The 27,667-nt window shown below is 37.8% G+C and overlaps 2 protein-coding genes across 2 annotated transcripts; one reads left to right on the top strand and one right to left on the bottom strand.

The window, feature by feature from the left end:
- Positions 1-15,127: 15,127 nt before the first annotated feature.
- On the top strand, positions 15,128-19,208 carry LOC109188545 (LRR receptor-like serine/threonine-protein kinase FLS2). Its single transcript, XM_019339195.1, has 2 exons — positions 15,128-18,229; positions 18,770-19,208. Exon 1 carries the CDS (start codon positions 15,137-15,139, stop codon positions 18,218-18,220), a length of 3,084 nt encoding a protein of 1,027 aa, XP_019194740.1. The 5' UTR covers positions 15,128-15,136; the 3' UTR covers positions 18,221-18,229; positions 18,770-19,208.
- A 2,667-nt stretch (positions 19,209-21,875) lies between these two features.
- Positions 21,876-23,277, bottom strand: LOC109188792. The gene is made up of 4 exons (XM_019339421.1): positions 23,034-23,277; positions 22,783-22,945; positions 22,593-22,709; positions 21,876-22,392 (listed from the first exon to the last, which is right to left on the bottom strand). Exons 1-4 carry the CDS (start codon positions 23,275-23,277, stop codon positions 21,876-21,878), a joined length of 1,041 nt encoding a protein of 346 aa, XP_019194966.1.
- Positions 23,278-27,667: the final 4,390 nt, after the last annotated feature.

The following is a 27,667-nucleotide window of genomic DNA, read 5'->3' as shown; positions in this document are numbered from 1 at the left end:
CAAAAATCAATCCCATTAGAGGTCTTTTAGACCTTTATTAAAAAAAATTCGATGACCAAGCATATTGCCAAGTAGGAAAGGCTCGAAACTTATAAAGTACATTCCTACAAAAAACTAAAAAATTTCATGTCTTTTAAAAAAAATCAATGACATTCAAAATACTTATTATAATCTGGTCATGTACTACTACAGGAGTACAATGTGACTATCACATATGACAATGAGACCCACACTATTTTAAAATAATTTTAGTTATGTACTTCTACTAGAGTACAACGGATTCTTGTACCATACGAAAGGTACCATCCGGAAAGTAAAACCCGTCTAGAAAATTAAACATAGAGAAGTAAATTCTGAATTGTCAAATAATTTCGGGTGACCCACGAGAATTAACTTCTCAGATCATGTGTCCATTTTATACATTAATGGAACACAATAATTTATTGATCGTAGGACCATACGATCCTTCAAGGATCAAATTAGGCTCTATGAATCTTTTTCGATCAAATATTCATAACTGAAGGTTTAGACCAAAATATGTCAAATAAAAATTAGTGCTCTAAGTATTTACCTTCTGGGTAAAACTATATTGAAAATATGCACTATTATTTTGTTTAAATATTCATATTTGAGATATTCAAGATTCAAGACTCATGCCATATAATTTTATGATAAAAATTAGCACCATCAATATGCATGAATTTGGACAAATAAATCGTTGACTTCCAAATTAAAATTAAGTTAATTTGACATTAGTCATATAAGTTGTCCTAGTGCTATTATCATATAACTAGTGCTATGAATTCGCCTTCTGGGCAATGCTATGTTTAAAATTCATGCTACAACCACTTGTTGATCAAGACAATCCTACAAGGACTATCATATAATAATAAGTGTATAAATTAATGACTTTAATTTACCATCTGAGCATAAGTCCCAATAAGATTTAAGATAAATCTCAAAATATATGGCCTGTAGCCAATAATTGTTACTATTAGGAACAAACCAATAAATACTCCTTTATAATGACTCACATTGTCATAAGCATGAGATAACACTATGTGGTACAAAATTAATCGTCACAATTATCTTAAAATGACCAATTCATTGTAGGTCAATAATAATTTGATTACAAAGGGTGTTCACACTATACTCATCAAATGACCAATTCATTGTATGCCAATAATAATTTGATTACAAAGGGTGTTCACACTATACTGATCAAGTAAATCAAGACTTGTAACACCCAAATACCCCATCAATTGCCTGAACTTCTGATCTCATATTTGAATCAATAAGTCTCACATGTACACAGTGCTCACATTAAAACTGTTATCTTTAATTAAGAGCTGTGATCAAGTTTTGCATCCATAATGGCAATTAACTTACTTGTTTACACTCTAGGTGCATAGCATACTACATATCTACAGAAAAAACTCAAATCTTTTTCCTATAAACAATAATGTAAAACAACCTTAACAAGCTAAGGTTAAGCCATTCCATCAAAATTGTTGGTGAGATCAATTAATACATACATTGTATGCCTGTATATAGCCATATACAAAGGCATATCTCCCATTAATCAATGGACATTATAGGAACTATTAATCAAAAATGATCATGATGCATATTTAATTATTTGATAAATACATGTTCAATTCTGTAGAAAAATATGACTAATGCACGGAATAATCATATATATCAAATAAATAAATATATGCATGTAGGAATATTTCTTAAAAGTAAGAATACTTAGCTCTCTCCGATGTTTGATTTAACAATTCGTTTTGATCATTCGATTCCATGCTATCACCACCATCAGATCCACTTATATTCTAGCAAAAGCACAAGCTGCCGTAGGGAGGATAGTTCTCAATAATTATGCCACGCACCAACATTATTACAGAGATCAAGGAAACCATCTTCAATCCAGCCAAGCCGGCCACCGTTCACTCCCCAAGTCCAATGAACGCCGTCAAACACCGGAAGTCAACCACTGATTGCAACAGTAAATTAAAACACGAAACCACCCAGACAGGTAATATCCAAGTTGCTGGAGAGAATTCAATTCACTCGTCCATGGGAGTCGCAAGTGCTCTGGCGATCGGAGAGGGAAAACTATCGTCTTCTTCGCAGACCTTCACCTCCAATTCCCACGCCGGCGAGCATTCCTCTGACGATCCAGTTCGGTGGTTATCTCCCCCTCAGCGAGGCGACCACGTCAATGGGTAGTAACCCATAGGACCCCTCCAGACTGATCCGATTGATCAGAATAAACAAGGAGATGCATTGCCAATTCCAGAAAATAGCGAATCTGCGACTCTCACATGCTCGTTTGCAGATACAGTGTGTGGCCATGCATCTTCAATTACAAATCAACCATCACGATGGCGCCCCAAAACGGCGTTGTAGAGGGCGGAGGTGGGGCGGACGTGGAGCAGGATTACGGCGTTGCCGGGTCGTAGGTAGTTCTGGACTACCCACTACACGGCGTAGGTGCTCTCGTCGCTGAGATCGACGGCGATGGCGATCTTCCGTTGCGCCCCGGGCGGAACTTCGTGATGGATTTAATTACCCGGGGTAGACCCGAATCACTAAATCCAATAAATGTTAAATAGGAAAATGCAAAGAATGTATATGTCGCGGGGACAACTTTCGTATTGATAGTCTTTTATAGGAAAATTACAAGGAGAGTGTAGTAACAAGACAAGATGTAGATGTCCTAACAAAGACAAGGAGATGTCTTTTTATATTAACCAATAATCCTCCCAACCGATCCATGAGAATAGGGTGGGCGGTTGGATCCCGGTTGACCGAGTCACGCGGGCACGCCCGAGGCCCAGGACGGCCTACCCACGTGGCGGTTCCCACGGGCTACTCCATCTAGCCAAGGTCGACCACATTCGGGGTCGACCACGAGGACGACCCAACCAAGGCTGACGCCGAGACCGACGCCGAGGTCGACCCCAACTGAGGCCGACGCCACGGCCGACACCAAGGCCAACCCCAACCGAGGTCGACCCCGAGGCCAATCCCAACCGAGGTCGACCCCAACCGAGGCCGACGCCGAGGCCGACCCCAACCGAGGCCGACGCCGAGGCCGACCCCAAACGAGGTCGACGCCGAGGCTGACCCCAACCGAGGCCGACGCCGAGGCCAACCCCAATCGAGGCCAACGTCGAGGTCGACCCCAACTGAGGCCGACGTTGAACTGGGGATGCCCAAGTTCCCTCTTATCGCACTGCGACCGCCTCGGGTTGGTTTGCCCCGAGTCTCATCTCCTAATATATCCATCATGAGTTCCCCACTCTCCGAGTTGCGAGTCCTCGTCAACGAAGGAGAGTAGCCCGAGTCAAAGGTCAGCCCCAACCGAGGCCAACGGCGAGGTCGACCCCAACTGGGGTCGCCGAAGTTCCCTCATATCGCACCGCGACCAGCTCGGGGCTCTTGGCCCCTTGCACCATGCCTTCCAGGGTCGGTTTGCCCCGAGCCCGTTCCTAATATATCCATCATCTCGATCTGCCTGGATCCATTTCCAGATTCAGCCGCTGAAATGGAAATCTCCTCCATCGCTGGCTTCTTCGAAGAAGAGATAGTGATTCTGGACTACGAACGCGATCGCAAGTTGCGGAGGTTGATCGCGACCGATCGCCACCTATTCATCAATCACTAGAGGATCTAGTCACCGAACTGTGAAGTCCGGATGCGGAGCCTCCTCTGGTCGGTCAGTCTGGTATCGGCAGATCCTGAAGGCGATCGATCCCATTCCATGACTGTCTCGATGAGGCCTTTAAGCCGAACAAATCTCCGGAAAAGGTGACCATCGGCGCCGGCATGTGACTGATCGAGTAGATGTTGAACTTAACATCATACGAGCGTCTTGGAGTTATTTTCAGAAAGATATGTAGAGCAAAGGCTGATAACGTGTTGTAAGAATATCATAATAGATAAAGAGAGGAGAGGGAAGGTTACAATTCTCATTCATCATGCAGAATACTTATACAAAGGTATTACAAATATAAGGTAATGAATACATATAAAAGGTAGTAATCTTATCAGTTACAACTGCTACCATATATATAATAATGTCCACATTAATAATATTTATAACAATTACAATAATAATAAGAACAAATTGCACTTTTGGTCCTGTGACTATTAGACTGCTTTAATTTAAGTACTTGACTTTCAAAACAATGAATTTAGTCCTGTAACTATGCAATTGTTAACACATTTGGTCCTTCCGGCCAAATCACAGACAAATTTTGATCGAAAAAATATAAACTATTTTTAATTATTTAGTTATGGAGGCAAATTTGTCATTACAGTTATTCCTTCTTCTTCCCTCCTCCCTTCTTCTTCGTTCTTCTTCTCCCTTCTTCCACGGAGTTGCAGCGACCATGACACAGAAACTCCGGTGTGTGATCGTCGACTTCGATAGCAACCAGGAGACCCGGCGCCATCGCCAACCTCAAGCTCTAGTCCTCCTCCTCCGCCGCCGAGACAGGAAATTTATGATTCACCGACAAGTTTTTGTAAATATCGAATTTCCATGGATGCAACTATGGTTAGAGACATGGAAGAAAAACAAGTCAATTACATAAGATTACCTCCTTAAACATGATTATAAAGTTGCCCACATCCTTAAACTTGTGTTTCTAATTTATGGATTAACAGAGAAGGGAAGATCCAAAGCCAGAACATGAACAAAATGACCAAAACTTTGAATTCTTTCTCTGCCCATTAACTCAACTGCTACTAACAAATCAAGATTCAAGAAGAGCCTTGAACATCAAAGCAACAAGCAAATGAATATAATAAATTCTCTCTCTCTCCCTCTATAATTATATATATTGATATTGATGATCAATATAGAAAGGAATCTAAACATCCCCAAAAAAGAATTAGAATTCAGAAACAATACAATAGAATAATCATCAGCCAAGAATCAAGAACCTTGACAGATCTCGTGCTTTTGGGCCTCCAAGATTGAATCACGGAGTCTTGATACTGTTACAGACCTGCAAATAAGCTCCAAAAACACAGAATAGAGATTAGGGTAAAGGGAAGAAAGAGGTAAAGAGGTAGAAGAAATGGGGTAAAGAGGAAGAATTAGGGTTTATCTCATTGAGAGAAAGATTGTCCAAAAGCATAAGATAAAATCCCAAAAACAAAATCCTTACAACAAAAAGCAAAACAAGCTAAAACAAATTAGAAAATATCCCAACCAACTCCCCTTTTCACGATGAGCATCTGTACGGGAGTTGTATCAAAACGGCATCGTGAGAGTGTCCCTCAACCGCTTCCAACGGCTAGCTTCAAACACCGTCGTTTAGGTAAGTGGCCTGTTTATTCAAATTAGCCAAAACGCTGTCGTTTTGGTCCTTGACTTTCAGATTAGAACTAACTTCTACAAACTGCTTCCCCTCCTGATCTTCCACCCTGCTACCAGCCTTCCTCAGTTGGGTTTCATCTTCTAAAATCATGACATTACCTTCTCCATCACCAGATCCTTGTCCCCAAGGATCAAAATTGGGAAATTGCTTGGTGATGTGATGGTAATCCTCCCATGTAGCAGCCTCTTGTGGTAAATTTTCCCATTACACCAATATTTCCACCACAGCTGCATTATTCTTCTTAATTAGTCTCTTTTGCAGTGCAGCTATAGGGTGAGTAAGTATCATGCCCTCAGAATCAGTTGTAGGCAACACTGATTGTGGTTCTATACCCTCCCCCACCTTCTTCTTTAAGAGAGACACATGGAACACATGGTGAATTGTAGCATCTCCTGGCAACCTCAACCTATAGGCCACTGGGCCAATCTTCTCAATTATCTCAAATGGACCCTAAAACCTTGTTGTTAGCTTAAGGTTAGATCTGACTGCCAATGTAGTTTGTTTGTAGGGCTGAATTTTGAGATATGCCCAATCCCCCACCTCCAAATTTCTTTCAGTTCTATGCTTGTCAGCCTGTTCCTTCATTCTTGCTTGTGCCTTGGACAGATTCTCTTTTAGAATGGAAACCATAGCAGCTCTTTCTCTAAACCAATCTTGATGTTCTCCTTCTCTGATCACTTTGAAAGTTAAGTAAGGAGGGTTGTAACCATAAAATGCCTGGAATGGAGAGCATTTGAGGGAGGTATGAAAATTGGTATTATACCAATACTCAGCTAAGTGCAGCCATTTCAACCAAGTCTTGGGCTTGTGGAAAACCATACACCTCAAGTATGTCTCTAAACATCTGTTTACCCTTTCATTCTGTCCATCTGATTGGGGATGATATGATGAAGACATACTGAGCTTCACTTGCATTTGTTTGAAAATCTCCCTCCAGAATCTGCTAACAAACACCTTGTCTCTATCACTGACTATATCTTGTGGCAAACCATGTAGCTTATAGATGTTCTCCATGAATAAATCAGCCACCCCTTCTGCTGTGAATGGATGTGATAGGCAAATAAAATGTGCATACTTGGTGAACCTGTCAACTATGACCATAATAACATCCTTCCCCTGAGACTTGGGCAACCCCTCAATGAAGTCCATAGAGATTCCTTGCCAAGCTTGTTCAGGAATAGGTAGAGGTTGTAATAGTCCAGGATAAGCTATGTTTTCTTCCTTGCACCTTTGACACACATCACAACCCTTGACTGCTTGAATCACTTCTTTCTTCATCCCTTGCCAATAGAAGAGTTGACTTAGTCTGTGATAAGTAACTTGTTGTCCAGAATGGCCTCCCAAAGGAGAGTTATGCATCTGTTCAATCAACTTATTTCTCATATCTCCATTGTTTCCCACATACAGTCTGCCTTTACACTTAATTAATCCTTCCTCAAGGGTGATTTGTGAATCAGTTTCTGTTGAGATCATCTGCTCAGTCAGTACCTTTGAGGCCCATTCATCCTCTTCATAACTTTTAAGAATTTCCTCCTTCCAAAGTGGCCTAGCCACTGAAATTGCTCCTAACTCAGCCTGTTTTTCTTCCCCTTTCATGGATAATGCATCTGCAACACAGTTCTCAGTTCCCTTTTTGTATTGAATGTCATAGCTCAGTCCTAGCAACTTTATGAGGCCTTTTTGTTGCATAGCTGTGGTAATTTTTTGTTCCAACAAGAATTTGAGAATTTGGTGATCAGTCTTAATAACAAAATGTCTACCACACAAATAAGGTCTCTATTTATCTATGGCATTGATAATGGAGAGGTACTCCTTTTCATATATGGACAAACCAAGGTGTTTAGGCCCAAAACCTTTACTGTAATAGGCTATTGGCTTCCCTTCCTGCATTAAAACTGCTCCCATACCTCTGTAACATGTATCAGCCTCCACAATAAAGTCTTTATTAAAATCAGGTAAGGCAAGCACAGGTGCTGAACAAAGAGCCTTCTTAAGCTGTTCAAAGGCCACTTCTGAATCTGGACTCCACTTGAAAGCATTCTTTTTCAACATATCAGTTAGGGGTCTGCTAATGGTACCATAGGATTTGATGAATCTTCTATAGTACCCTGTGAGGCCTAAAAATCCTCTCAACTCCTTGATGGAAACAGGTTTTGGCCAAGCAGACACAGCAGAAAGTTTTCCTGGATCAGTTTGCAACCCTTTTTCTGAAATAATATGCCCCAAGTATTCAACTTCCTTCTTGGCAAAAGAACATTTACTAAGCCTGGCCAATAACTAATTTTCCTTCATTAATTGTAACACTTCTCTCAGGTGTTCCCAGTGCTTAACTAATGAAGGGCTGTAAATCGAGATATCATCAAAGAAAACCAACACTGCCTTCCTAATCAGTGGCTTGAATACCAAATTCATAAGGGCCTGGAAGGTTGCAGGTGCATTAGTTAGCCCAAAAGGCATAACATTAAACTCATATAAGCCCTGGTGTGTTCTAAAAGCAGTTTTGTATTCATCACCCCTCTTCATTCTTACTTGATGATATCCAGATCTTAAGTCCAACTTGGTGAAAATTCTTGCATTAGCTAGTTTTGATAATAAGTCGTCTATCAATGGAATAGGAAACTTGTTCTTAGTGGTTATTTCATTCTGGGCCCTGTAACCCACACAAAATCTCCATGTGTTGTCCTTCTTAGGAACTAATAGAACTGGTGAGGCAAAAGGAGAGGTACTATGGGAAATGATACCAGCAGTCAACATTTCATCCACCATCTTTTCTATTGCATTCTTCTGAAGGTGTGAGTATCTATAGGGTTTAGAATGCACTGGTTTAGCACCTGGAATTAAAGGAATACCATGATCCAAGGGTCTTGCAGGGGGAAGGTTTTTAGGCTCTTCAAAGATCTCCTGAAATTCTTGTAATATAGCAGTAAGCTCAGGGTGTTCCTGTTCTGTAGATTCAGAAGGATTAAGGCCATAGATCAAGCCTTTCAGAAGATATCCTTGCACCCCTTCCTTCTTCCATCTCCTCAACTCTTTTTTAGAAGCCTGCTGCTACACAATCTTCTTAGTCAGGCCCTTCAATAGTATCCTTTTACCTTCTTTATGGAAAGAAATTCCAATGGGTCTTGTGTGCAGTTGAATAGGTGCATAAGTGTCTATCCAGTCCATGCCAAGGACAATATCACACCCTCCTAACCTTAAAACCCTCAAGTCCTTCTTGAATTGCTCATTCTGCACATACCATTCCAAGCCTTTACAAATTGAATCACATTTCATGATCTCACCATTGGCCACTGTGACCTTAAGGTTCTCAGCCTTCTTAGCAATAATTCCCATCTGATTCAATACCTTGGGGTCCACAAAGCTGTGGGTACTCCCAATATCCACCAAAACCACCACATTCTGTTTGCCAATTAATCCTAGCAGCTTAATAGTATTCATGCCTTCTCCTCCCATCACTGCATATAGGGTCACTTCCACTTCCTCATTCTCAAGTATATACTCAGTTTCCTTCTCCTCCATCTGATCCCCCATACTGTCTTCTTCTATTTCTTGACTTTCAACCCCTTCTAAAATATTAAATGTAGGGTTCTTGCACTTATGCCCAGGGCTCCATGGATCAAAGCACCTATAGCATCTGTTTTGTTCTCTCAGCTGGTCTCTGAACCTAGTGATCTCAGGGGACCTGGCATTGGATTGCAGGGTATTAGAAGATCTGGTTTTAGATGGTGTTTGTGGGGTTTGGGTTCTGTTTGGCTCATTTGGTTTAGGTGAGTATAATATGGGGTTAGATTGTGATCTCTAGCTAGTGAATGGGGTTCTCTGGTTGTAGGGTGATCTAGTGGGGTTAACGGTGGTGTTTTTGGAAGGGTCACTCACTCTCAATCCCTTCTTAAACTGCTTTGCAAGCCATATTGCATCCTCCAAGTTTCCAGGCCTAGAAGTCCTAACAAAGCATCTAAGCTGCTGTTTCAATCTCACCACAAAGCTATCCAAAAAATATTGGTCAGTTAATGTGGGATAGCTCTGCAATAGGAGCCCCTTAAACTCCTCATACTTGTCAGAAAACTCCACCACACTCCCCCATTGTTTGAAGTTGGAGAACTCCTCCATTACATCTGCATGATTATCACAAAACCTTTTGCAAATAGCCCTAGCAAATAAGGTCCATTGGAACCCTTCCCTCAGACTATTTAAGTAAGTTTCATACCACATAGCTGCCTTTCCAGTTAAGTTAACACACAGAACATGCATCACTTCATCCCTGGGGATTCTATCTAGCATAAAAAATCTCTCACACCTCACCACCCATAACCTTGGGTTATCATAATCAAAGACAGGGAATTCATGCTTATACCTCACTGTTTGTTCACCAGCCTGGTTGTTCAGGCCAGGTCTGGGATTGAAATGAACTCTCCTTGGCATCCAAGGTCTCTCAGCTCTCAAAGGGTGCATGTGAGGTCCATACTGATTCTCTCCAAGTCCTTCCTCATCATCAGACACTTCCTGAGGTTCAGCAAGGCCATCTACTGCAGGTTCCTTTCCAGGCCTCCTGCCTAGGTCAGATCCTTCCTCTCCTAGGCTAGCATGGGAAGTTTGAGCTTGTCCATGGACTGAAGAAGGTTCAGTAGCAGGGGGATTCCTGTTGAGCCTCAGGATCTCCATGATTTCATCCTTCCAAGCTTGCATGTGATCCTTCAACTCTTGGTTACTGTCTCTCATCTCCTGCCTAGCCTCTGTAAGGCTGCTATTAGTTTCCATAAACAAAGCTTCCAGCTTGGACATCCTTTCTTCCATGGCTGTTGATGCTGTTGTAACCATGGTGGGCTCTGATACCAGTTGTTACAGACCTGCAAATAAGCTCCAAAAACACAGAATAGAGATTAGGGTAAAGGGAAGAAAGAGGTAAAGAGGTAGAAGAAATAGGGTAAAGAGGAAGAATTAGGGTTTATCTCATTTAGAGAAAGATTGTCTAAAAGCATAAGATAAAATCCCAAAAACAAAATCCTTACAATAAAAAGCAAAACAAGCTAAAACAAATCAGAAAATATCCCAACCAACTCCTCTTTTCACGATGAGCATCTGTACGGGAGTTGTATCAAAACGGCGTCGTGAGAGTGTCCCTCAACCGCTTCCAACGGCTAGCTTCAAACGCCGTCGTTTAGGTAAGTGGCCTGTTTATTCAAATTAGCCAAAACGCTGTCGTTTTGGTCCTTGACTTTCAGATTAGAACTAACTTCTGCAAACTGCTTCCCCTCCTGATCTTCCACCCTGCTACCAGCCTTCCTCAGTTGGGTTTCATCTTCTAAAATCATGACAGATTATTGGACCGAACTGCCATGGATCTTCGTCTCCTCTCCTTCCCCAGCGCAGATGAACTGGGCTTGCCGATCTTGAGCTGGGTGATGCTGAGTTTATCGAAGCAGAGAGGCCGTCTCCTCTGCCGGATCACTCTTTTCTGAATGTAAGGGAACCCCACTGCGGAGCCGGACGTGACTTGGTGGATTGCCTTGATGAGTAGATCGAGGTCGTCTCCTCCGTGGAAGAAGGAAGAAGAACGAAGAAGAAGGGAGGAGGGAAGAAGAAGGAATAGGTGAAATGACAAATTTGCCCTCATAATTAAATAATTAAATATAGTTTATATTTTTCCGGTCAAATTTCGCAGGTGATTTGGTTGGGAGGACCAAATATGTTAATAATTGCATAGTTACAGAACTAAATTGATAGTTTTGAAAGTCAAGTACTCAAATTAACAGCACCGCAATAGTCACAGGACCAAAAGTGCAATTTATTCTAATAATAATTATTATTTTTCAAATTTCCACCTCCGTGTGGAATTGTGAATATATACCACCAAGTCAAGTCTTCCATATGTGATACACCATTTATTAGCCAAGAAATTTTTTCATTATATTCACTGAACCACATTAGGATTTCTCTTTCTGTCGTACATCAAAGCCAAAATAAAGACACGTCTCTGTAATAAATCAACCCTTGAGGTCGACAATAGAACAATAGTCCAAGCTCGACCCAATCACGATTGGAGTTGTGTTCAGCATAATTGCAAAAAATTCCAAGAGATAATTGTGTGGACCACGGTCGATAGGGCAAATTATATCGTGCACCGCGGTGCATAATCGATTATGCACCGCGCGTCAGACACTACAGTATGTCTAAACCGACACTGTCAAAACGACGTCGTTTTATTTAATGAAAAGAAATAGAATCTTCACAAAAAATAACTCTGTTCTTCAATTTCATTTTCTATATATTGCAGTTTCAGTTAAACACAACTATAGTTTCATTTCGATATAACTATGTTTCATTCAATATTTATACACTCAAATATGTGAAAATCTTATTTAATTTTATTTTATATACACTATAATTTCATTAAAACACAACTACATAATCATTTGAATATAATTACAGCTTCATTGTACAATATACACTCAAATATGTGAAATGTTATTTAGTTTCATTTTATATATACTGTAGTTTCATTTCACCACAACTACAGTATCATTTTGATATAACTGTAATTTCATTTGATAATATAAAAATAATACGTGAGCCAGTGTCGGTTTAGACACATTGTAGTGTCTGACGCACGGTGCATAATCGATTATGCACTACGGTGCACGATATAACGACCCCGATCGATAAGGACGTCGTTTATTTTCAAAAAAAAAAATAAGGACGTCGTTTTGATGTTCACAAAAAAATCATTGTTTTGCGCACGTTAGAATAATATAATGAACATTTTAGAATAAGACAATATATTTTATTAGTTAGAATAATGTACTTTATATGTGTTAGAATAATGAAATTTCTGGAATAGGATAATGTATTTTATGAGTTAGATTAATGTACTTTATATGTTAGAATAATGTATTTTATGAGTTAGAATAATATATAATATACTTTGTGTTAAAATAATTAAATTTTTGGGTAAGATAATGTACTTTATGTGTTACAATAATGTATTTTATGAGTTAGAATAATGTACTTTATGTATTTTTGTACCGTAGTCAACATTGTCAATTATTTGGACAATGGTCTTATCGTTTAGATCAGAGTCCACGTGTAGTTATATTTATGATCAACAACTGTGAAGTTAGGTCACGTACAGGGACGGAGCCAGAAAATTAATTGAATGGGGGCGAAATTTAAATGGCGATAGAAATGTTAATTACAAAATATCAAACCGGCATAATAAGGTTAAAATACAAAATACTTTATAAATTACAATATAATGTTTTATAGATTACACGATAGTTAGAGTCCGAGCAAAAAATATACTTGTGTGGGGTGAAAATGTAAAAATATTTATGACAAAATATGAAACATAATTCATTAGATAAAAATTTTTGAATAACACTATATTCATAAATACTTTTAATTTTTTTTTTTAGTTAGATCAACTTTAAGTTTTTCTAAATTAATTTGAATACAATGAAGTAGATCAACTAGTAAATTAATTCAAATAAATTTATATGAAGTATAATATAAACTTGTGTACTACATTAATTAAATGATTCATAAAAGTAGACTAAAAAAATATTTAATTTATCCTGGAAATGAATGAAAGAGATAAAATAAACAAGTGTTGTCAATGATGAGTTTTGAAACCATGACCATATACTTTTTATTAAATTAAAATCAAATTTAGAGTTCAAGCAACTAAACTACTCAAACAATTAGTATATTAAACATAAATATAAATTTTATATAACATTTAATGCTATATATATATATATATATATATATATATATATATATATATATATATATATATATATATATATATATATATATATATATATATATATATAAAGGGGTGGGTGGGGGGAGTGGGGGCAGCTGCCCCCACTGTCCCTAGGCTAACTCCGTCCATGGTCACGTAGGTCTGACGATGATGTAAGAACAATTTTGTCCGATAAAAAATAATAGTCCGTTGACTTAGGAAAAATGTGTTCATTTTGGCGGAAAATGACTTTCGCCAAAATTTGGCGGAAGTCATTTTCTGCTAACAGAGCACTGTTTTGCTATGGTTTCAGACAGAAACTAGACCACCGGTGCCGGAAACCACTGTTGTTGTTGTTTTTGTTGTTGTTACTTTTTTTTTTTTTTAGGTTTCTAGCTATCACTTTGAGCGTCCGCCATGGCCACCGTTAGGGGAGCTCCCACCTGCTGCTGGAGAACCCAACTCGCCGGAAAACAGGGGAAGTGAGAGGGAGAACACTGCCATCCCTGCCACCTGCTACCGCTGCCATGGCTTCCAACCAAGCTCCAAGCTGCCGGAAGAAGGTCGCCGGTGTTCCTGAGTCTTCACCGCTGCTAGACGAGGAAAGGAGAGACGGGGGTTCAAGTTGCCATGCCGCTGGCGCAAAGTCGACTGAAAGAGGAGGGAGGATCGACAGCTTTTGGGATGAAGGAGATGGGAATTTAACATATAAATATATTTCATTATTATAAATATTTTTATATTCTAAATAAAATAATTAAAATATTTAATTATACAATTCTACTCATTTTCCAAAAAATGAACCAAACATACCAAGACAGTTTTTCAAATGCAACCAAACACTGGAAAAGGAAAATGTTTTCTGGAAAATGACTCATTTTCGAGAAAACATTTTTCAGAAGTCAATTTCCTACTTTTCAAACGGACCCTAAGTTCCAACTCAGTCCCTAAGTTATGGTCGTATCTGAGTTTAGTCCCACAGTTATGAGCCAAGTGACGAGTTTGGTCTCTAGCATTAATACTCTGTCTGCGGCTAACGAATTGAAAAACTTAAAAATAATTTAATAATAGAGATGTAAAATATGAATTTCAAATTATAATCCCTTTCTTATGTTGAAACACATTGCGCTGCAACAGTTATTCTTTTCTTCTTATATCTACAGTCGAAGGTAATTTTTCTTCCCCAAGCTTGAAATCTCAAATTCGTCCATCCAAGCTGCGAAATTCATAGGTAATATGTTGATTCTCTATTTTATATCTTTAAATAAATAATCAATATTTTCCGTATTGATGAACTAATTTAGCCATTAATTATAGGATGTCATCTCTTATTGCGGTACTTCATCTTTCCCCCAATTTGGGGATAATTTTCGATGTAGATATGATGATTTATTACCCTTCAAAATGTCATGGAGTTATGCTAATCAAGGGAAAATATACCAAGCTTGTCTATGTTACGGAGCAAATTTGTATTTGTAAAAAAAATTGTAATTTAAGTTGTTTTTTTTTTTTTAAATAGAATTGAAATTTAATTTTTTAGAAAAATGGGAATAGGGTTTCTTTATTGATTACATAAGCAACTTAGGGTTTTTGTCGATTTGGGAGAAAGTATTTTGGTTAAGTTTACATGTTTTATTAAGGAATTTACTTCTTTATCAATGAAATTAACTTTGTCAACACACTACTAGCGTGAGCGACCAAACTCGTCACTTTGTTCATGACTGAGGGACTAAACTCGGATACGCGCGACTATAACTTAGGCCATGACTGAGTCGGAACTTAGTTATAACTCATGGACTAAATATGTAATTTTCCCTAATAATAATAATAATCTTTATGCCGTGGTCATTCTTTTTTGTTCCTCTTCCTTAAATTTCATAATTCCAGTCCCCCTCCGCCTGGCAGCTAGATCTCTGTGAACATCATTGTCGAAAGTATATATTGTGAATGCATGCTAGAGTAAATTCATTACAAAGTAAAGAGCTTACAAAAACCTATGAGAATGTTGTGTACTACACGTTTCCCCTTGCTTTACCTTTTCATTTTTCTTTGCTTGTCTTCTACTTTCACACAAAGGGTTGCAGCCAAAAACATGATAAGGTGTGTTGAGAGGGAGAGGCAAGCTCTTCTGGACTTCAAGCATGGCCTTGTGGATGACTATGGCATTCTGTCTTCTTGGGGAAGTGGTGAATGTTGTAATTGGTGGGGTGTTCACTGCAACAACAACACTGGTCATGTAACCATGCTTGATCTTCATGCCCCCTTAAATATTTATGGTGACCCACTTGAACAACTGAAAGTCCAGAAGGTTAGTCCATCTATACTTGAGCTGAAGCATTTGAATTATTTGGATCTCAGTTACAATGATTTTCAAGGGAATCGTATCCCCGAATTCATTGGTTCCTTTAAGAGATTACGTGTTTTGAGTCTTATGGAAGCCAAATTCACTGGTACAATTCCTCCCCAACTAGGGAACCTCACCAATCTCCGGATTCTAAATATCACAGGATCCCATTTGAAAATCAAAAATCTTGAGTGGCTCTCTCTTCTTTCTTCTCTAAGAAGCATTGATTTTAGTTATGTTCACTTTGATTCAACTGGGTGGCCAGAAACAAGTGTCAGCCTCTCCCGTTTTCTTGAGGTATTACAATTTTCAAATTGTGGACTCTCTGGAGCTTTGCCTTTCTCGCTAAATTCTTCTTCTTCTTCTCCATTTCTTTCCGTCGTTGATCTTTCTGAAAACAGTCTCACTTCTTCTTCTTCTGTATTCCATTTGTTGCAAAATGCTAGCAAACAACTCACTATCATCGACCTATCAAGAAATAACTTTGTTGGTCCCATCCCTGATGCATTTGGACACATGATATATCTTGAGCACCTTGATCTCTTTGGAAATTCTTTCACAAATGGAATTCCACAATCTTTTCGGAATTTAACTCATCTGCAAATTCTGTCTTTGGGTTATAATCAATTAAATGAACCAATTGCTGAGCTTTTTGAAAAGTTGTCAGAAGGTGCTGCAAAGAAGTCACTACAAACCTTGGACTTGTCTATGAATAAACTCATTGGTGGGCTCCCGACAGATATCAACACTAGATTTCCATCCTTGAGAGAATTGAAAGCACATGAAAACCAGCTAAATGGATCATTTCCTCTCGGCTCTGGACTACCTTCAAGTCTAGAATATTTAGATTTATCTGGTAACAAAATTAGAGGGTTGTTTCAAGACATGAAGTGTTTTGGAGAAGAATGTGATCTTATGTATCTCAATTTGTCCAACAATCAAATTACAGGACAATTTCCAGATATATTACATTTTTCATCCTTAAGAGCGGTAGATCTCTCAAAAAATCAATTACAAGGGAGTTTACCAGAAACCATAGGGAAGCTATCAAAGCTCCAAACATTGAAAGTCTCATCAAACTCATTGAAAGGAATTGTAATTGAAGCCCACTTTTCAAATCTTACCAACCTTCAAGTGTTAGATTTATCCTTTAATTTAGGGTTGTCTTTCAACTTGAGTGGCAATTGGATTCCTCCTTTTCAATTACACATAATATCATTGGCAAACTGTAGAATGGGGCCTCAATTTCCAAAATGGCTGCAAACTCAGAGTGATGTATTAAAACTTGATATTTCTTTTGGTGGTATTTCAGATATAATACCTGATTGGTTTTGGAACTTCTCCATGAGTTACCATACCTTGAATTTGTCATACAACAAGATTGGTGGGAGATTTCCTTCTTTACCAATCAACTTTTCTTTCCCTCGAGTTATAGATTTGAGTTCAAATAACTTTAGCGGTACAATATCCATACATCCTCGAAGAGTTTCATTACTTCATCTTTCAAATAATAAATTTGTTGGGTCAATTTCTTTCTTGTGCTCAATCACTCACGTGCATACTTATTCTATTGACCTTTCATATAATCAATTTTCTGGTGAGATTCCTGATTGCTGGACTAATAATAGTCTTTCTAATTTATTGATTCTCAACCTTAGAAATAATCATTTCTTCGGGAAGATTCCACCATCTTTAGGCTCCCAATCTAGCCTTCAGTCATTGCACTTGGGAAATAACAACCTTACTGGAGAACTGCCTTCTTCATTGCAAAATTGTACATCATTGAGAGTTATGTGTGTTGGAGGAAATAAGTTCAGAGGGAAAATTCCATCATGGATTGGGAAATTTTTAACAAATTTGGTCATTGTTAGCCTTCGACATAACAAGTTCTATGGGATAATTCCTTCAAGTATTTGCCATCTCAAAAGTATCCATATCTTGGATCTTTCCGGAAACAAATTGATTGGGCAAATTCCACAATGCTTCAACAATTTTACTTATATGATGCAAACCATAAGTTCAATTGGAAGTACCATACTGGATCTTAATGTCAGCATATTTAGTACAAGTGATCTCTATGTGGACAAAATTATGATTCAATGGAAAAACAAAGAGTGGGAATATGGGCAGATATTGCAATTCTTAAAAATCATTGATCTTTCAAAAAATCAATTGATTGGAGATATTCCAAAAGAATTTTCTGCTCTCAAAGGATTAATTTCTTTGAATCTTTCAAATAACCATTTGACTGGAAAAATCTTTCAGACAATCTATCAAATGGAAAATTTAGAGGTTCTTGATTTGTCTATGAATCAACTCTCTGGTGAAATTCCAAAAGGTCTTGCTCGTTTGAATTTTCTTGCTGTGCTCAACTTGTCCAACAACTTCTTATCCGGCAAAATCCCAATCGGCACACAACTGCAAACTTTCAATGCTTCTTCCTATGCCGGAAATATTGGATTGTGTGGGGACCCACTTCCCAAATGTTCCACAGGTATTCCTCCACGTAGCGAAAACAATGCCTATCAAGGAGGTGATAGTTTTCTGGATCAAGGATTTTACATATCCATGGTGCTCGGATTCTCTCTTAGCTTCTGGGGAATAGTGATTACGTTGATGCTTAAAGACTCATGGAGATTAGCCTACTATGGATTCTTGAATCAAGTCAAAGATTGGGTCTACGTGAAAGTGAAGATATATTTGGCTTGGCTACAACAAAAGATTAGACGCATATGATGATAAGAGGTAGAATTATATTCAACTTTGATTTATTATATATTTGGTTTACAAAACAGATTTTGAATGAAATAGCATTCGCACGAACAGATCTATTCCGTCATTTGGTAAGTTATTTTATTCTCGGAAATAGTATTCCTGAGAATGATCTATTTCCCTTGCAAGGGGAATAGCTATTCTAAGCAGGATCTTGATACGTATTATGATATTCATGAGTTCACAGAAATAACTTAATTTGGTAATATATAATTTATCGTTATTTATTTTTGTTTTTTACTATATATTAATATATGTAATATTCTAACCGAACACGTACTATGGTACATTTTCTAAATCTATTCCTTGCACGAACCAAATAATTGAATTCAATTGGTATTCTATTTTTTGTCTATTCTATACTCTCAAAATTTATTCCATAAACCATATGTGTTGTGTTGTTAGTATATTATTTCATTGTACCATCCAATAGCTGTTTAAAATGGGTCATCACTTCCATATACTTATTGAACAATCTTTAATTTGTCTTGACTTGAATTGGATTGTGTTCAGATTGGGAATTGAACAATCTCTGGTGCAGCAGAGAATTAAAGGAAGTGGATGGAGTACTCTGATCTGTTTGAAGATCGATCTGTGTTTGTTTCCTTCACCTTCTTTGGAGAGAAAATTAAAGCTAAGCATATATGTTTTTGTTTTTCCAACAAGTCTTATGTATGCATGTCATCATTTGAAGTAGCATACATGTTTACTAATTGCTATGTTTGCTCTGCAATTAAGTACAATTTTCTGAAGAAACTGCTGTAAATATATTTTAGATGGCCATTATTATAAATAGGATGAAGTGTATTATGTTTATCCCACATTGTATCTGTACGTGTTTGCGGTTATCGAATGAAAATGGCAGATTTGATCTTCTTCTCCATCTTCTCTCTGCATGATGATAGTGTACGATTATACAAGATTCAACGAGGATACACCCTAATTCACAACACGTTATCAGACGGGGGTGCTCTGTTTATTCTCGGTGAATTAAAGGGCTTGGTTTCCTACACATGAGCGATAGAAGAGGTCTAGCAAGAGACCCAACCTACACATGAGCGAGCATCCTGCTCACAAAAAGCTAAGTAAATTCTATTCTTCATCAATAGTATTCTTAATTAATTAGTTGTTGCCCTCCTATGTTGCTCGCTAAATTTTGCATGAATTTTTGGTATAATTTAGATATTTAATTTGACAAAATTTGAGAATTGCTTTTCTACTAGGCTGTTGTTTTTCCCTGCTTTTTTGCTTAGCATGCTTGTTGCCCACATCACAAGGGGTAACAACTTTACCAATTCAATTTTGGCAGTTTATATATGCTTCTGGTCAATTTGAATTGATAAACCGTTGCCATAGCTTGTTTGTTTTTTTCATTTATTAGTTGGAAAAGGATGAAATAGACCTTTGAACTTTAGCTAAAAAGTGAATTAAATTTCTCAATTTTTTATAGGTGCTATGGGGATGTGAAACGACCAGACTTAAATATCTCTAGGAAATGGCTAGAATCTAGCTGACTTATATATTGGCATCAACATTTATGAATATGTGAAAAATTTATGATAAAAATATATCATTGTCAACAACACAATTGCCTTTACAAATTGCTGATAATCTGGATCCAGAGCTAGGCACCATGAGTGTAGTGCCATGAAAAAAAAATTATATATATATATGTATATATATATATATATATATATATATATATATACATATATATATATATTTGTGTGTGTGCGCGCGCACGCGGTGTTTACTTTGCAATGTAAAATATAGTTTATAGGATAATGTTGCATTAAATTGGTTTGGGCTTGGCCCAATTGGCCCAGGTTAACAATGGCAACAAACCCAATGCGAAGTGAAAATGGACATGGTCAATAATTGTAAATTGTCAATAAGATGCCAAATATATTTCAAGTTACTCTTGGTTTGTTGAATTAAATAAGTTAAGTTACCTACCAAACTGTCTATATCGTATATCTTTTTGTGAAGGTCAATCATTAGATTGTATTTATAGATGAATCAAAATAGAGTTAGGTGGGACATCGTCCCAGTACATAGGTACTGTGTAATTAAAAGCTGTTGTTGCTAAAGTATGACCCAAACTATTATGCGATCTTGAAATAAAACTAATCGAGCAATAAGTAAACATAGCCATATAAGCTCTACAGTCATCAAGGGAGTAACCGAGATAGGATCCCGGTTGAATAGCAGTTGACGATAAATAGGTCTGTAGCGTCTGACAATCCATGTAGATGTTAACTGATTGTTCCCCCCGGCCTTTGAGCCACGACAAAACTTCTTTGCATGCTAGAGCCTCGGCCATAAGCGGTGAAAAACAGCTTTGCAGTGGTGCACAGAACGCCGATATGTAGTCGCCATGGTGGGTGAACAGTACTGCACCAATGGCGGCTGTCATGGTCGATGGGTGGTAGCCAGCGTCGATGAAGCATCGTCTCGGTTGGGGTGGTAGAGTTTCGGCTTCCGGGGGAGGTGGTTGGCCCGTGGAGGGTGGATGTGGCAGTGCAGCGTCAAAACTGGGAGGTAGCAGCAGTATTGTCGGCGGGAGTTGCTGTGCATGGAGCTCGCTGGCGGCGGGTTGTGTCGTGTCGGCAGTGGCGTGCACCCGCCGCCAGGCCTTCATGGTGGCTATAGCAGTAGTCACAACCTTTTTCGGCATCGGTAGATATGCATTCGAGACCGCTTTGTTTCAGGCCCTCCAAATACCGTATAAGGTCGCAGCTGCAAATAATACTCCATCAGAATCTAGAACATTTAACATTGTTCTAAACCATTCATGAAAAACATTTGTCACAATGTGGGGAATTGGAAGGTTAGATTGGCTCCATATGGTTCTTGCATAATCACACAATACTAATGAGTGCATTATGTCTTCATGCATTAATCCACACATGGCATACATCGGATCAATTTCTACCCTCTTTATAAGCAAGTTGGTGGTAGTGGGTAGGATATTACTCATAGCTCTCCGTAAGAACATTTTCCACTTTGGGGGATTCTAAGTTTCCATAGGGTATCCCATTTATCAAACCCAGGGTTGGTACTATAAGTGCCCACCATACGTCTATAGCCATTCTTTACTGAGTAGCATCCATTTGGGTCCCCATACCAATACCATGCATGTATCCTCATATTCCGGGGAAATGAGGATCTTTAGAATTCTAGGTATATCATTTGGGTGGAAAATATCTGATAGAATGTGTGGATCCCATGTTCAAGATGTTTGGTCAATCAATCCTATAACCTTAGCCTTAGCTAATTGTTGTGGAATCTCGGTTTGGACCATAGGGTCCAACTCATCCTGGAGCCAGGGGTCCTTCCATATTAGAGTCGACTCACCATTCCCAATACGTCGCCGCACTCCACTGGTAATTAATTCTTTAGTAGCCATAATACTCCTCTAGCAATAACTAGGATTATTCCTAAGACTAGCCTCAGAGAATGGTAGTTTAGGGTAGTACCTAGCTTTGTATACACGAGATACCAATGATTCAGTGTTTGTAAGTAAGGGCCACACCTGTTTCCCCAACATTGCCACATTAAATGCCCTTAGGTCCTTAAAACCCAGACCTCCATATTTTTTGGGAATACATAACCTATCTCATGCCTTCCAGTGAATACCGCGGTCAGTCCCTGATCCCCACCAATAGCGGTTCATTGTTCGTTCAATAGCCGCACAAACAGATATAGGTAACAGAAAAACACTCATCGAAAAGGTAGGCATCGCCTGAGCTACACTTTTCAACAATATTTCTTTACCTGCCTGTGTTAGGAGCTTCTTATTCCATGACCCAATTCTTTGTCTGATCTTATCCTCAATATAAGCAAAAGCAGCCTTTTTATTTCTTCCCACAAAAGCCGGTAAACCCAGATATTTTCCAAAATTTGGGGCCTGGACCACTCCCAAAATTTGTGCCACCATTTCCCTGTCACCATCACATGTATTCTTGCTATAACAAATACTAGACTTATGATAGTTAACCTTATGTCCTGACAAGTTTTCATACATGGCCAAACAATTCTTAACCTCAACAGCTTCATGTTGATTGGCCTTGAAAAATAAGAGGTTGTCATCCGCAAAGAATAAATGGGAGATCGGGGGTGCCCCTCGTGCAACTCTGCAGCCATGTATTAAACCATTCATCTACGCCTGCTGTAGTAATAGGAAAAGCCCTTCTGCACATATAATAAAGAGATATGGTAACAAAGGATCCCCTGCCTAAGACCACGAGTGGGCGTGACCAGATCACTAAGAGAACCATTTATCAGAAATCTATAGGACACTGTAGTCACACACAGCATAATTAATTCCACCCACCTCTTATCAAAACCCAAAGCCTTCAACATTCCCCGTAGGAAAGACCATTCCATGCGGTCATAAGCCTTTGCCATATCTAATTTTAGGGCTCCCCAGCCAACTGTTCCACACTGTTTCCTGTTTAAGAAATGTCCCACTTCGACAGCTATCAAAATATTATCAGTGATAAGCCTATCGGGTATAAACGCACTGTGTATCAGATATCACACTGTCCATCAAGGGCTTCATCCTTTGTGTTATCATTTTTTCCATTACCCTATAAATAACATTACTCAGGGCTATGGGTCTTAGATCCGTTACCAGCTCAGGCATATCCTTCTTCGGAATTAACACAACATTCGTTTCACTCAACGCTGGGGGAAAAGCTCGTATATTAAGGCATTCAGCAATATAGTTTGAGAGATCCCCCACCTACCACATCCCAAAAATGTTGATAGAAACCAGGATTCATCCCATCCAGTCCTGGTGCCTTATCGGGGAACATTGCAAAAAGGGCACTTTTAACATCATCCACCCCAAAGGGCTGTAATAACGCATCATTATGCGCCTGCGAAACCCTTGGTATAAATTTCTCAAACAGATCATGCCCATCAGCAGGATTACTAGAACAAAAAATATTGGCAAAATAGTGCAAGATAACATCATTCATGGCATTCCCTTCCACCCAGTCCCCAACATTATTCATAATTCTAGGTAAAAAAAATTTCTTCGTACGGTGAGAGGCATACCTGTGGTAAAACTTTATATTGGCATCAGCATTTTTCAATCAGTGTTGTTTAGCTCTCTGCTTCCAGTATGCATCCTCCTGGGTCTCTACACGACTCAAATCCTCTTCTAGCCGCTGGAACTCATTTAATGAAACTGAATCCGTCCGCCCCCTCAGGCGAAATTGATCACTCTGGAGCTGCTTAATGCGTTCACCAAACTTATGGAACCGGTCACCACCCCAACGAGATAACCGATTTCCACAATATGCAATGCATTCCTGCAAACCATTATGGTGGACACGGTTCTATGTTCATAACTACTGAACTATATGTTCATAACTATAAAGTTATATATTCATAATTTTTGAACTTCATATTCATAATTATTGAACTCTATATTCACAATTATAGAACTCTATGTTTTTTTTTTTTTTTTGAAAGGGAACTCTATGTTCATAATTACTGAATTATATGTTCATAATTATAAAGCTATATATTCATAATTTTTGAACTTCATATTCACAATTATTGAATCTCTATATTCATAATTACAGAACAATATGTTTATAATTATGTTCGCAACTGTATGTTCATAATTATAGAACTATATGTTCATAATTTTTGAATTATATATTCATAATTATGAACAGTTTTGGAACCGTGTCCACCTTGCAAGGTGGACACGGTTCCACGGCATAATTTGTCTTGCATAGAGGGATACATCGTGCAATGAGATTATAGTGTAGGAAGCTTTAGATTTGCGTTGTTGTGTATATGACTATGATGTTAGTTGTACTATGAACTCTTTATCTTACAAGCACCTATTGATATTTGGTAGTGGTAGTTTCCCCCCTACATGTTTCATGTATTGTGAGATGTGTATCATAGGTTATCATGTGAAAGTATTGAACAAAATATTAATATTTATTATATTTGTATAAAATATTTGGTAAATAAAAATATATAAAATATTTTGTATTATAACTTTGATATTTAATTACAAGATAATGTAAAAAGAAGACCATGGATAATGTAGTGAATATAATGAATTAATAAATTTGAAGGTAAGGAATCTTTGAATTGTAGAAAATAAAGATAATATAACTAATGAAATTATATCTTTTTTTAAAATTTTTATAATGAATAAAATTTTAAAATAAAGGCAATATAGACATCTAATTCTAAAGTAATTAAATGCATATGTATTATTTTTTGTTGTAGCTACTAATTTATTAAATTTAATAAGAGTAATAAAGTGGCGTACATACTTTTCATCAACAATAATGAAATTATTGTTATTTTTTAAATTTCCATTCGTTGTTGAGACGGATTGTTTTGAGAGTTTGTCAATGACAATTGCTACAATTGTTGTCAATTGATAATAAATAATTCAAAATATATGGTCACAATAGATATTGTTATAATGATATAGTAAAAATTAAATTAACTTACAAATTTCTTTAGAAGTTTTCATGCATTGATAATATTATGATGTGTAAACTTATTCAATTGGGGCCAGTGGGATGTCAACATTGGCCCTGTTTGGTAAAATGGCTGTTAGCTGATAGCTGTTAACTGTTAACTGATTGTATTAATTAGAGGGTATAAATAGTTGATAACATTAGCTGATTGTAGAAAAGTGTTTGGTAAATTAGCTGTTAGCTGATAGCTGTTTGGTATAATTTTTTTTTCTCAAAAAGCTTATTGAAAAAAATTGTTTGGAGTAGCTTTTTGAATTTTAGCCTTTTGGAGTTGCAAAAAGCTAATTAACCAAACATTTATATTGATATGTTAACTAAATCAAACAATTAATAATGGTCAAATAAGCCAAAATTAACCTATAGACCAATTTTTTACCAAACAGGGCCATTGCCAATTCTTTGAAAAAATGTTTAACATTGTCAATTCAACTAAAAGTGTTTTTCGACTCAGATTGTGTAGCGTGTAACGAAACTAGAAGATCCATTACTGGATACTGTGTGTTTGTAGGAGACTCACTAGTTTCATGGAAAGCGAAGAAACAACTCACGGTCTCAAGATCTTCATCTGAGGCCGAGTATAGAGCTTTGGTGGCTACAATCTGTGAAATATTGTGGATAGTCTATCTCCTACAAGACTTAAGCATCAAACTTGACAAATCGGCTACATTGTTTTGTGATAGCAAGTCGGCGATACCCATTGCTGAAAATCACGTGTTTCACGAGCGCACCAAACACATCGACATCGACTTGCCATATTGTCCGAGAAAAGTTGAATTAAGGCCTTATCAAGCTATTGTCTGTCTCGTCTGCAAACCAGGTGGCCGATGGATTTACCAAACCTCTAGCCATTCCTTTGTTCCGACGATATTTGTCTAAGCTGGGGATACAAAACTTGTATGCCCCAGCTTAGGGGGGAGGGGGGGGGGGGGGGAATGAATTGAGTATACTGGTGAAAGGTAGCTTATGTAAAGGGGCTTAACCATCTTTGTCCTTAATATCTGTTGTAACGGCCATTGGCGCCAGTTTTAGCTTCTTGTATTTAGCTTGCCAGTTTAGTCACTGGGAGTCCATTACTTCATTCATATTGTAACCACCAAAACTTCTCAATACAATCTCTCTGTTCATTCTCATAACTCGACCTTCATCACATTCCAGTCAAAAACCACCATCGGGAACACATCTATCAATTTTTGTTTTTCATTTTTATAATTATAATATGACTAAAATAAAAACCTAGCTATGTAACAATAGAGGAACAGTAATATGTTACTTTCAATGTCTCAAGTGGTTAGTCTTAAGATGTTTTTATTATTCCGAAGAGTTTCTTTGGTGTTTAAGAGAAAATTTAATCCTGAGGTCAAGAAAGTTGGATCGATGTGGCCTTTCTATTGTTCTTTTTGCTAAGATTCGAGACTAACAAGTTGAGATGGGAATCAACATTTTTTAATTAGAATTATGAAGCTACAACATTCTCAATTATGTATTCTTTTCTTCTCCTCTTCTCACAAATATTGTCTACTGAATGAGTGAGTTGATTTTAAGCAGGCTATGTACGTCTTTTCTATTCCATATTGATTTTTGTTTTTTGATTTCTACACAATTAATTAGCTCCGTGCTGCCTTTTGATACATAACATGCTTGATTTGTGTCAATTTGTAGGATTGGAGTGTGATTTTGATGATTAATAAATGTTGGAGTTTGCTTTTTGAATGATCATCATTATAATGGATTTCTAAAGGTTTGCTTTTACTTTTGCTTTTTTTAATTGATTGGATTGTGCTGTGACATGTTGTGTAATGGTACGTAGAAATGATTGAGTTTGTATTATTGGTGTACACTGTTTGCTTTTGAGTCTTCCATCTCTTATGTACAAGGAGTGCTTTATATTAGGTTGAAGGTAACTTAAACTTAGATAGTTTATTTTCTATATCCATAGATTTATGAACAAGATTCAAAAGAAATTAGAGACAATAGAGCCCTAAATTGTAGTGCACTAAGTTATATTTATAATCAATTCCTGCAATATTTGAAAATTTGTTTTGTATATCAATCTTCCTAAAGCATAGTAAAATGTTAATTAAGATGCTAATTAGGTTATGGGTTGCTAAATGAGCTTTAAATCCTTTATAGCTTATTTACAAGCTAGAGCTTATTAATATATAGAAGTCTTGTCTTACAATTGAAGTTTTGATGAAAAAATTAAGGCTTGTCATATTCAATTCCTTTATTTCTCCCTCACCCAAACAAAGATGAAGGCATTTAAGTTAAATAATTATTATGATATAAAATACGCACATTCCTAAGAAATAAATTAATTTTGTATTATCTCAGTGTTAACTAAACACAAATTGAGCCACCAGGGCGCCACTGGCTTTGGACTCGGGCAGCTCAGCTTCAATTGAGCATGTTCCAATCCCAGAAAATAATTCCCATCTTGGAGTGGCCTTGCTCGATGACCATGGTGTCCGTCCTGCATCGCTTTCGGAATCCCAGCCCGAACACTTGTCGGAGGGGGATGAGATTCAAGGAGCTCAGAATTTCTCAAGTTCTCTTCTGGACTCGTGGAAAGAAGCGAGCAAACTCTTTGCCTCTAAGCTAGGAGGTTCAAAGCCGAATGAATTTATTGCAGTTACTAAGAAGAAAAGCCGCCCAGGAAGGATTACTCAGCAAATGTGCCCTCAGTCACCACTCGCCTTGCTGCGGGTAAAATCGCCAAAGTTTCCTTCTCCCATCGTTTGAAATGAACCTGCTAAGTTGGAATGTCCGAGGCCTGCTCTCCTCACGGCGCAGGCTCAAACGGATCATTAGACGTGAGCATGTTCACATTGTCTCCATTATTGAACCTTTTGTAAATTCTAATCAGCTCAATAACTTCATTCGCGAGTTC

The sequence above is a fragment of the Ipomoea nil genome, unplaced genomic scaffold, assembly GCF_001879475.1.
Source record: "Ipomoea nil cultivar Tokyo-kokei standard unplaced genomic scaffold, Asagao_1.1 scaffold0193, whole genome shotgun sequence".
Classification (NCBI taxonomy): Eukaryota; Viridiplantae; Streptophyta; class Magnoliopsida; order Solanales; family Convolvulaceae; genus Ipomoea; species Ipomoea nil.
Note: the sequence above shows the minus strand (reverse complement) of the source record. Positions and strands in the feature narration are given on the sequence as shown.

Bases quoted from the DNA above. Each gene is read 5' to 3' on its own strand.
- LOC109188792 (XM_019339421.1), bottom strand. From the start codon at position 23,277: ATGAATAATGTTGGGGACTGGGTGGAAGGGAATGCCATGAATGATGTT. The intron at 22,946-23,033 runs GTTTCTATCAAC...CTTTTCCCCCAG, and splicing joins ACTGGATGGGATGAATCCTG to CGTTGAGTGAAACGAATGTT. The intron at 22,710-22,782 runs GTGCGTTTATAC...TTTCTTAAACAG, and splicing joins AGTGTGATATCTGATACACA to GAAACAGTGTGGAACAGTTG.
- LOC109188545 (XM_019339195.1), top strand. From the start codon at position 15,137: ATGAGAATGTTGTGTACTACACGTTTCCCCTTGCTTTACCTTTTCATT.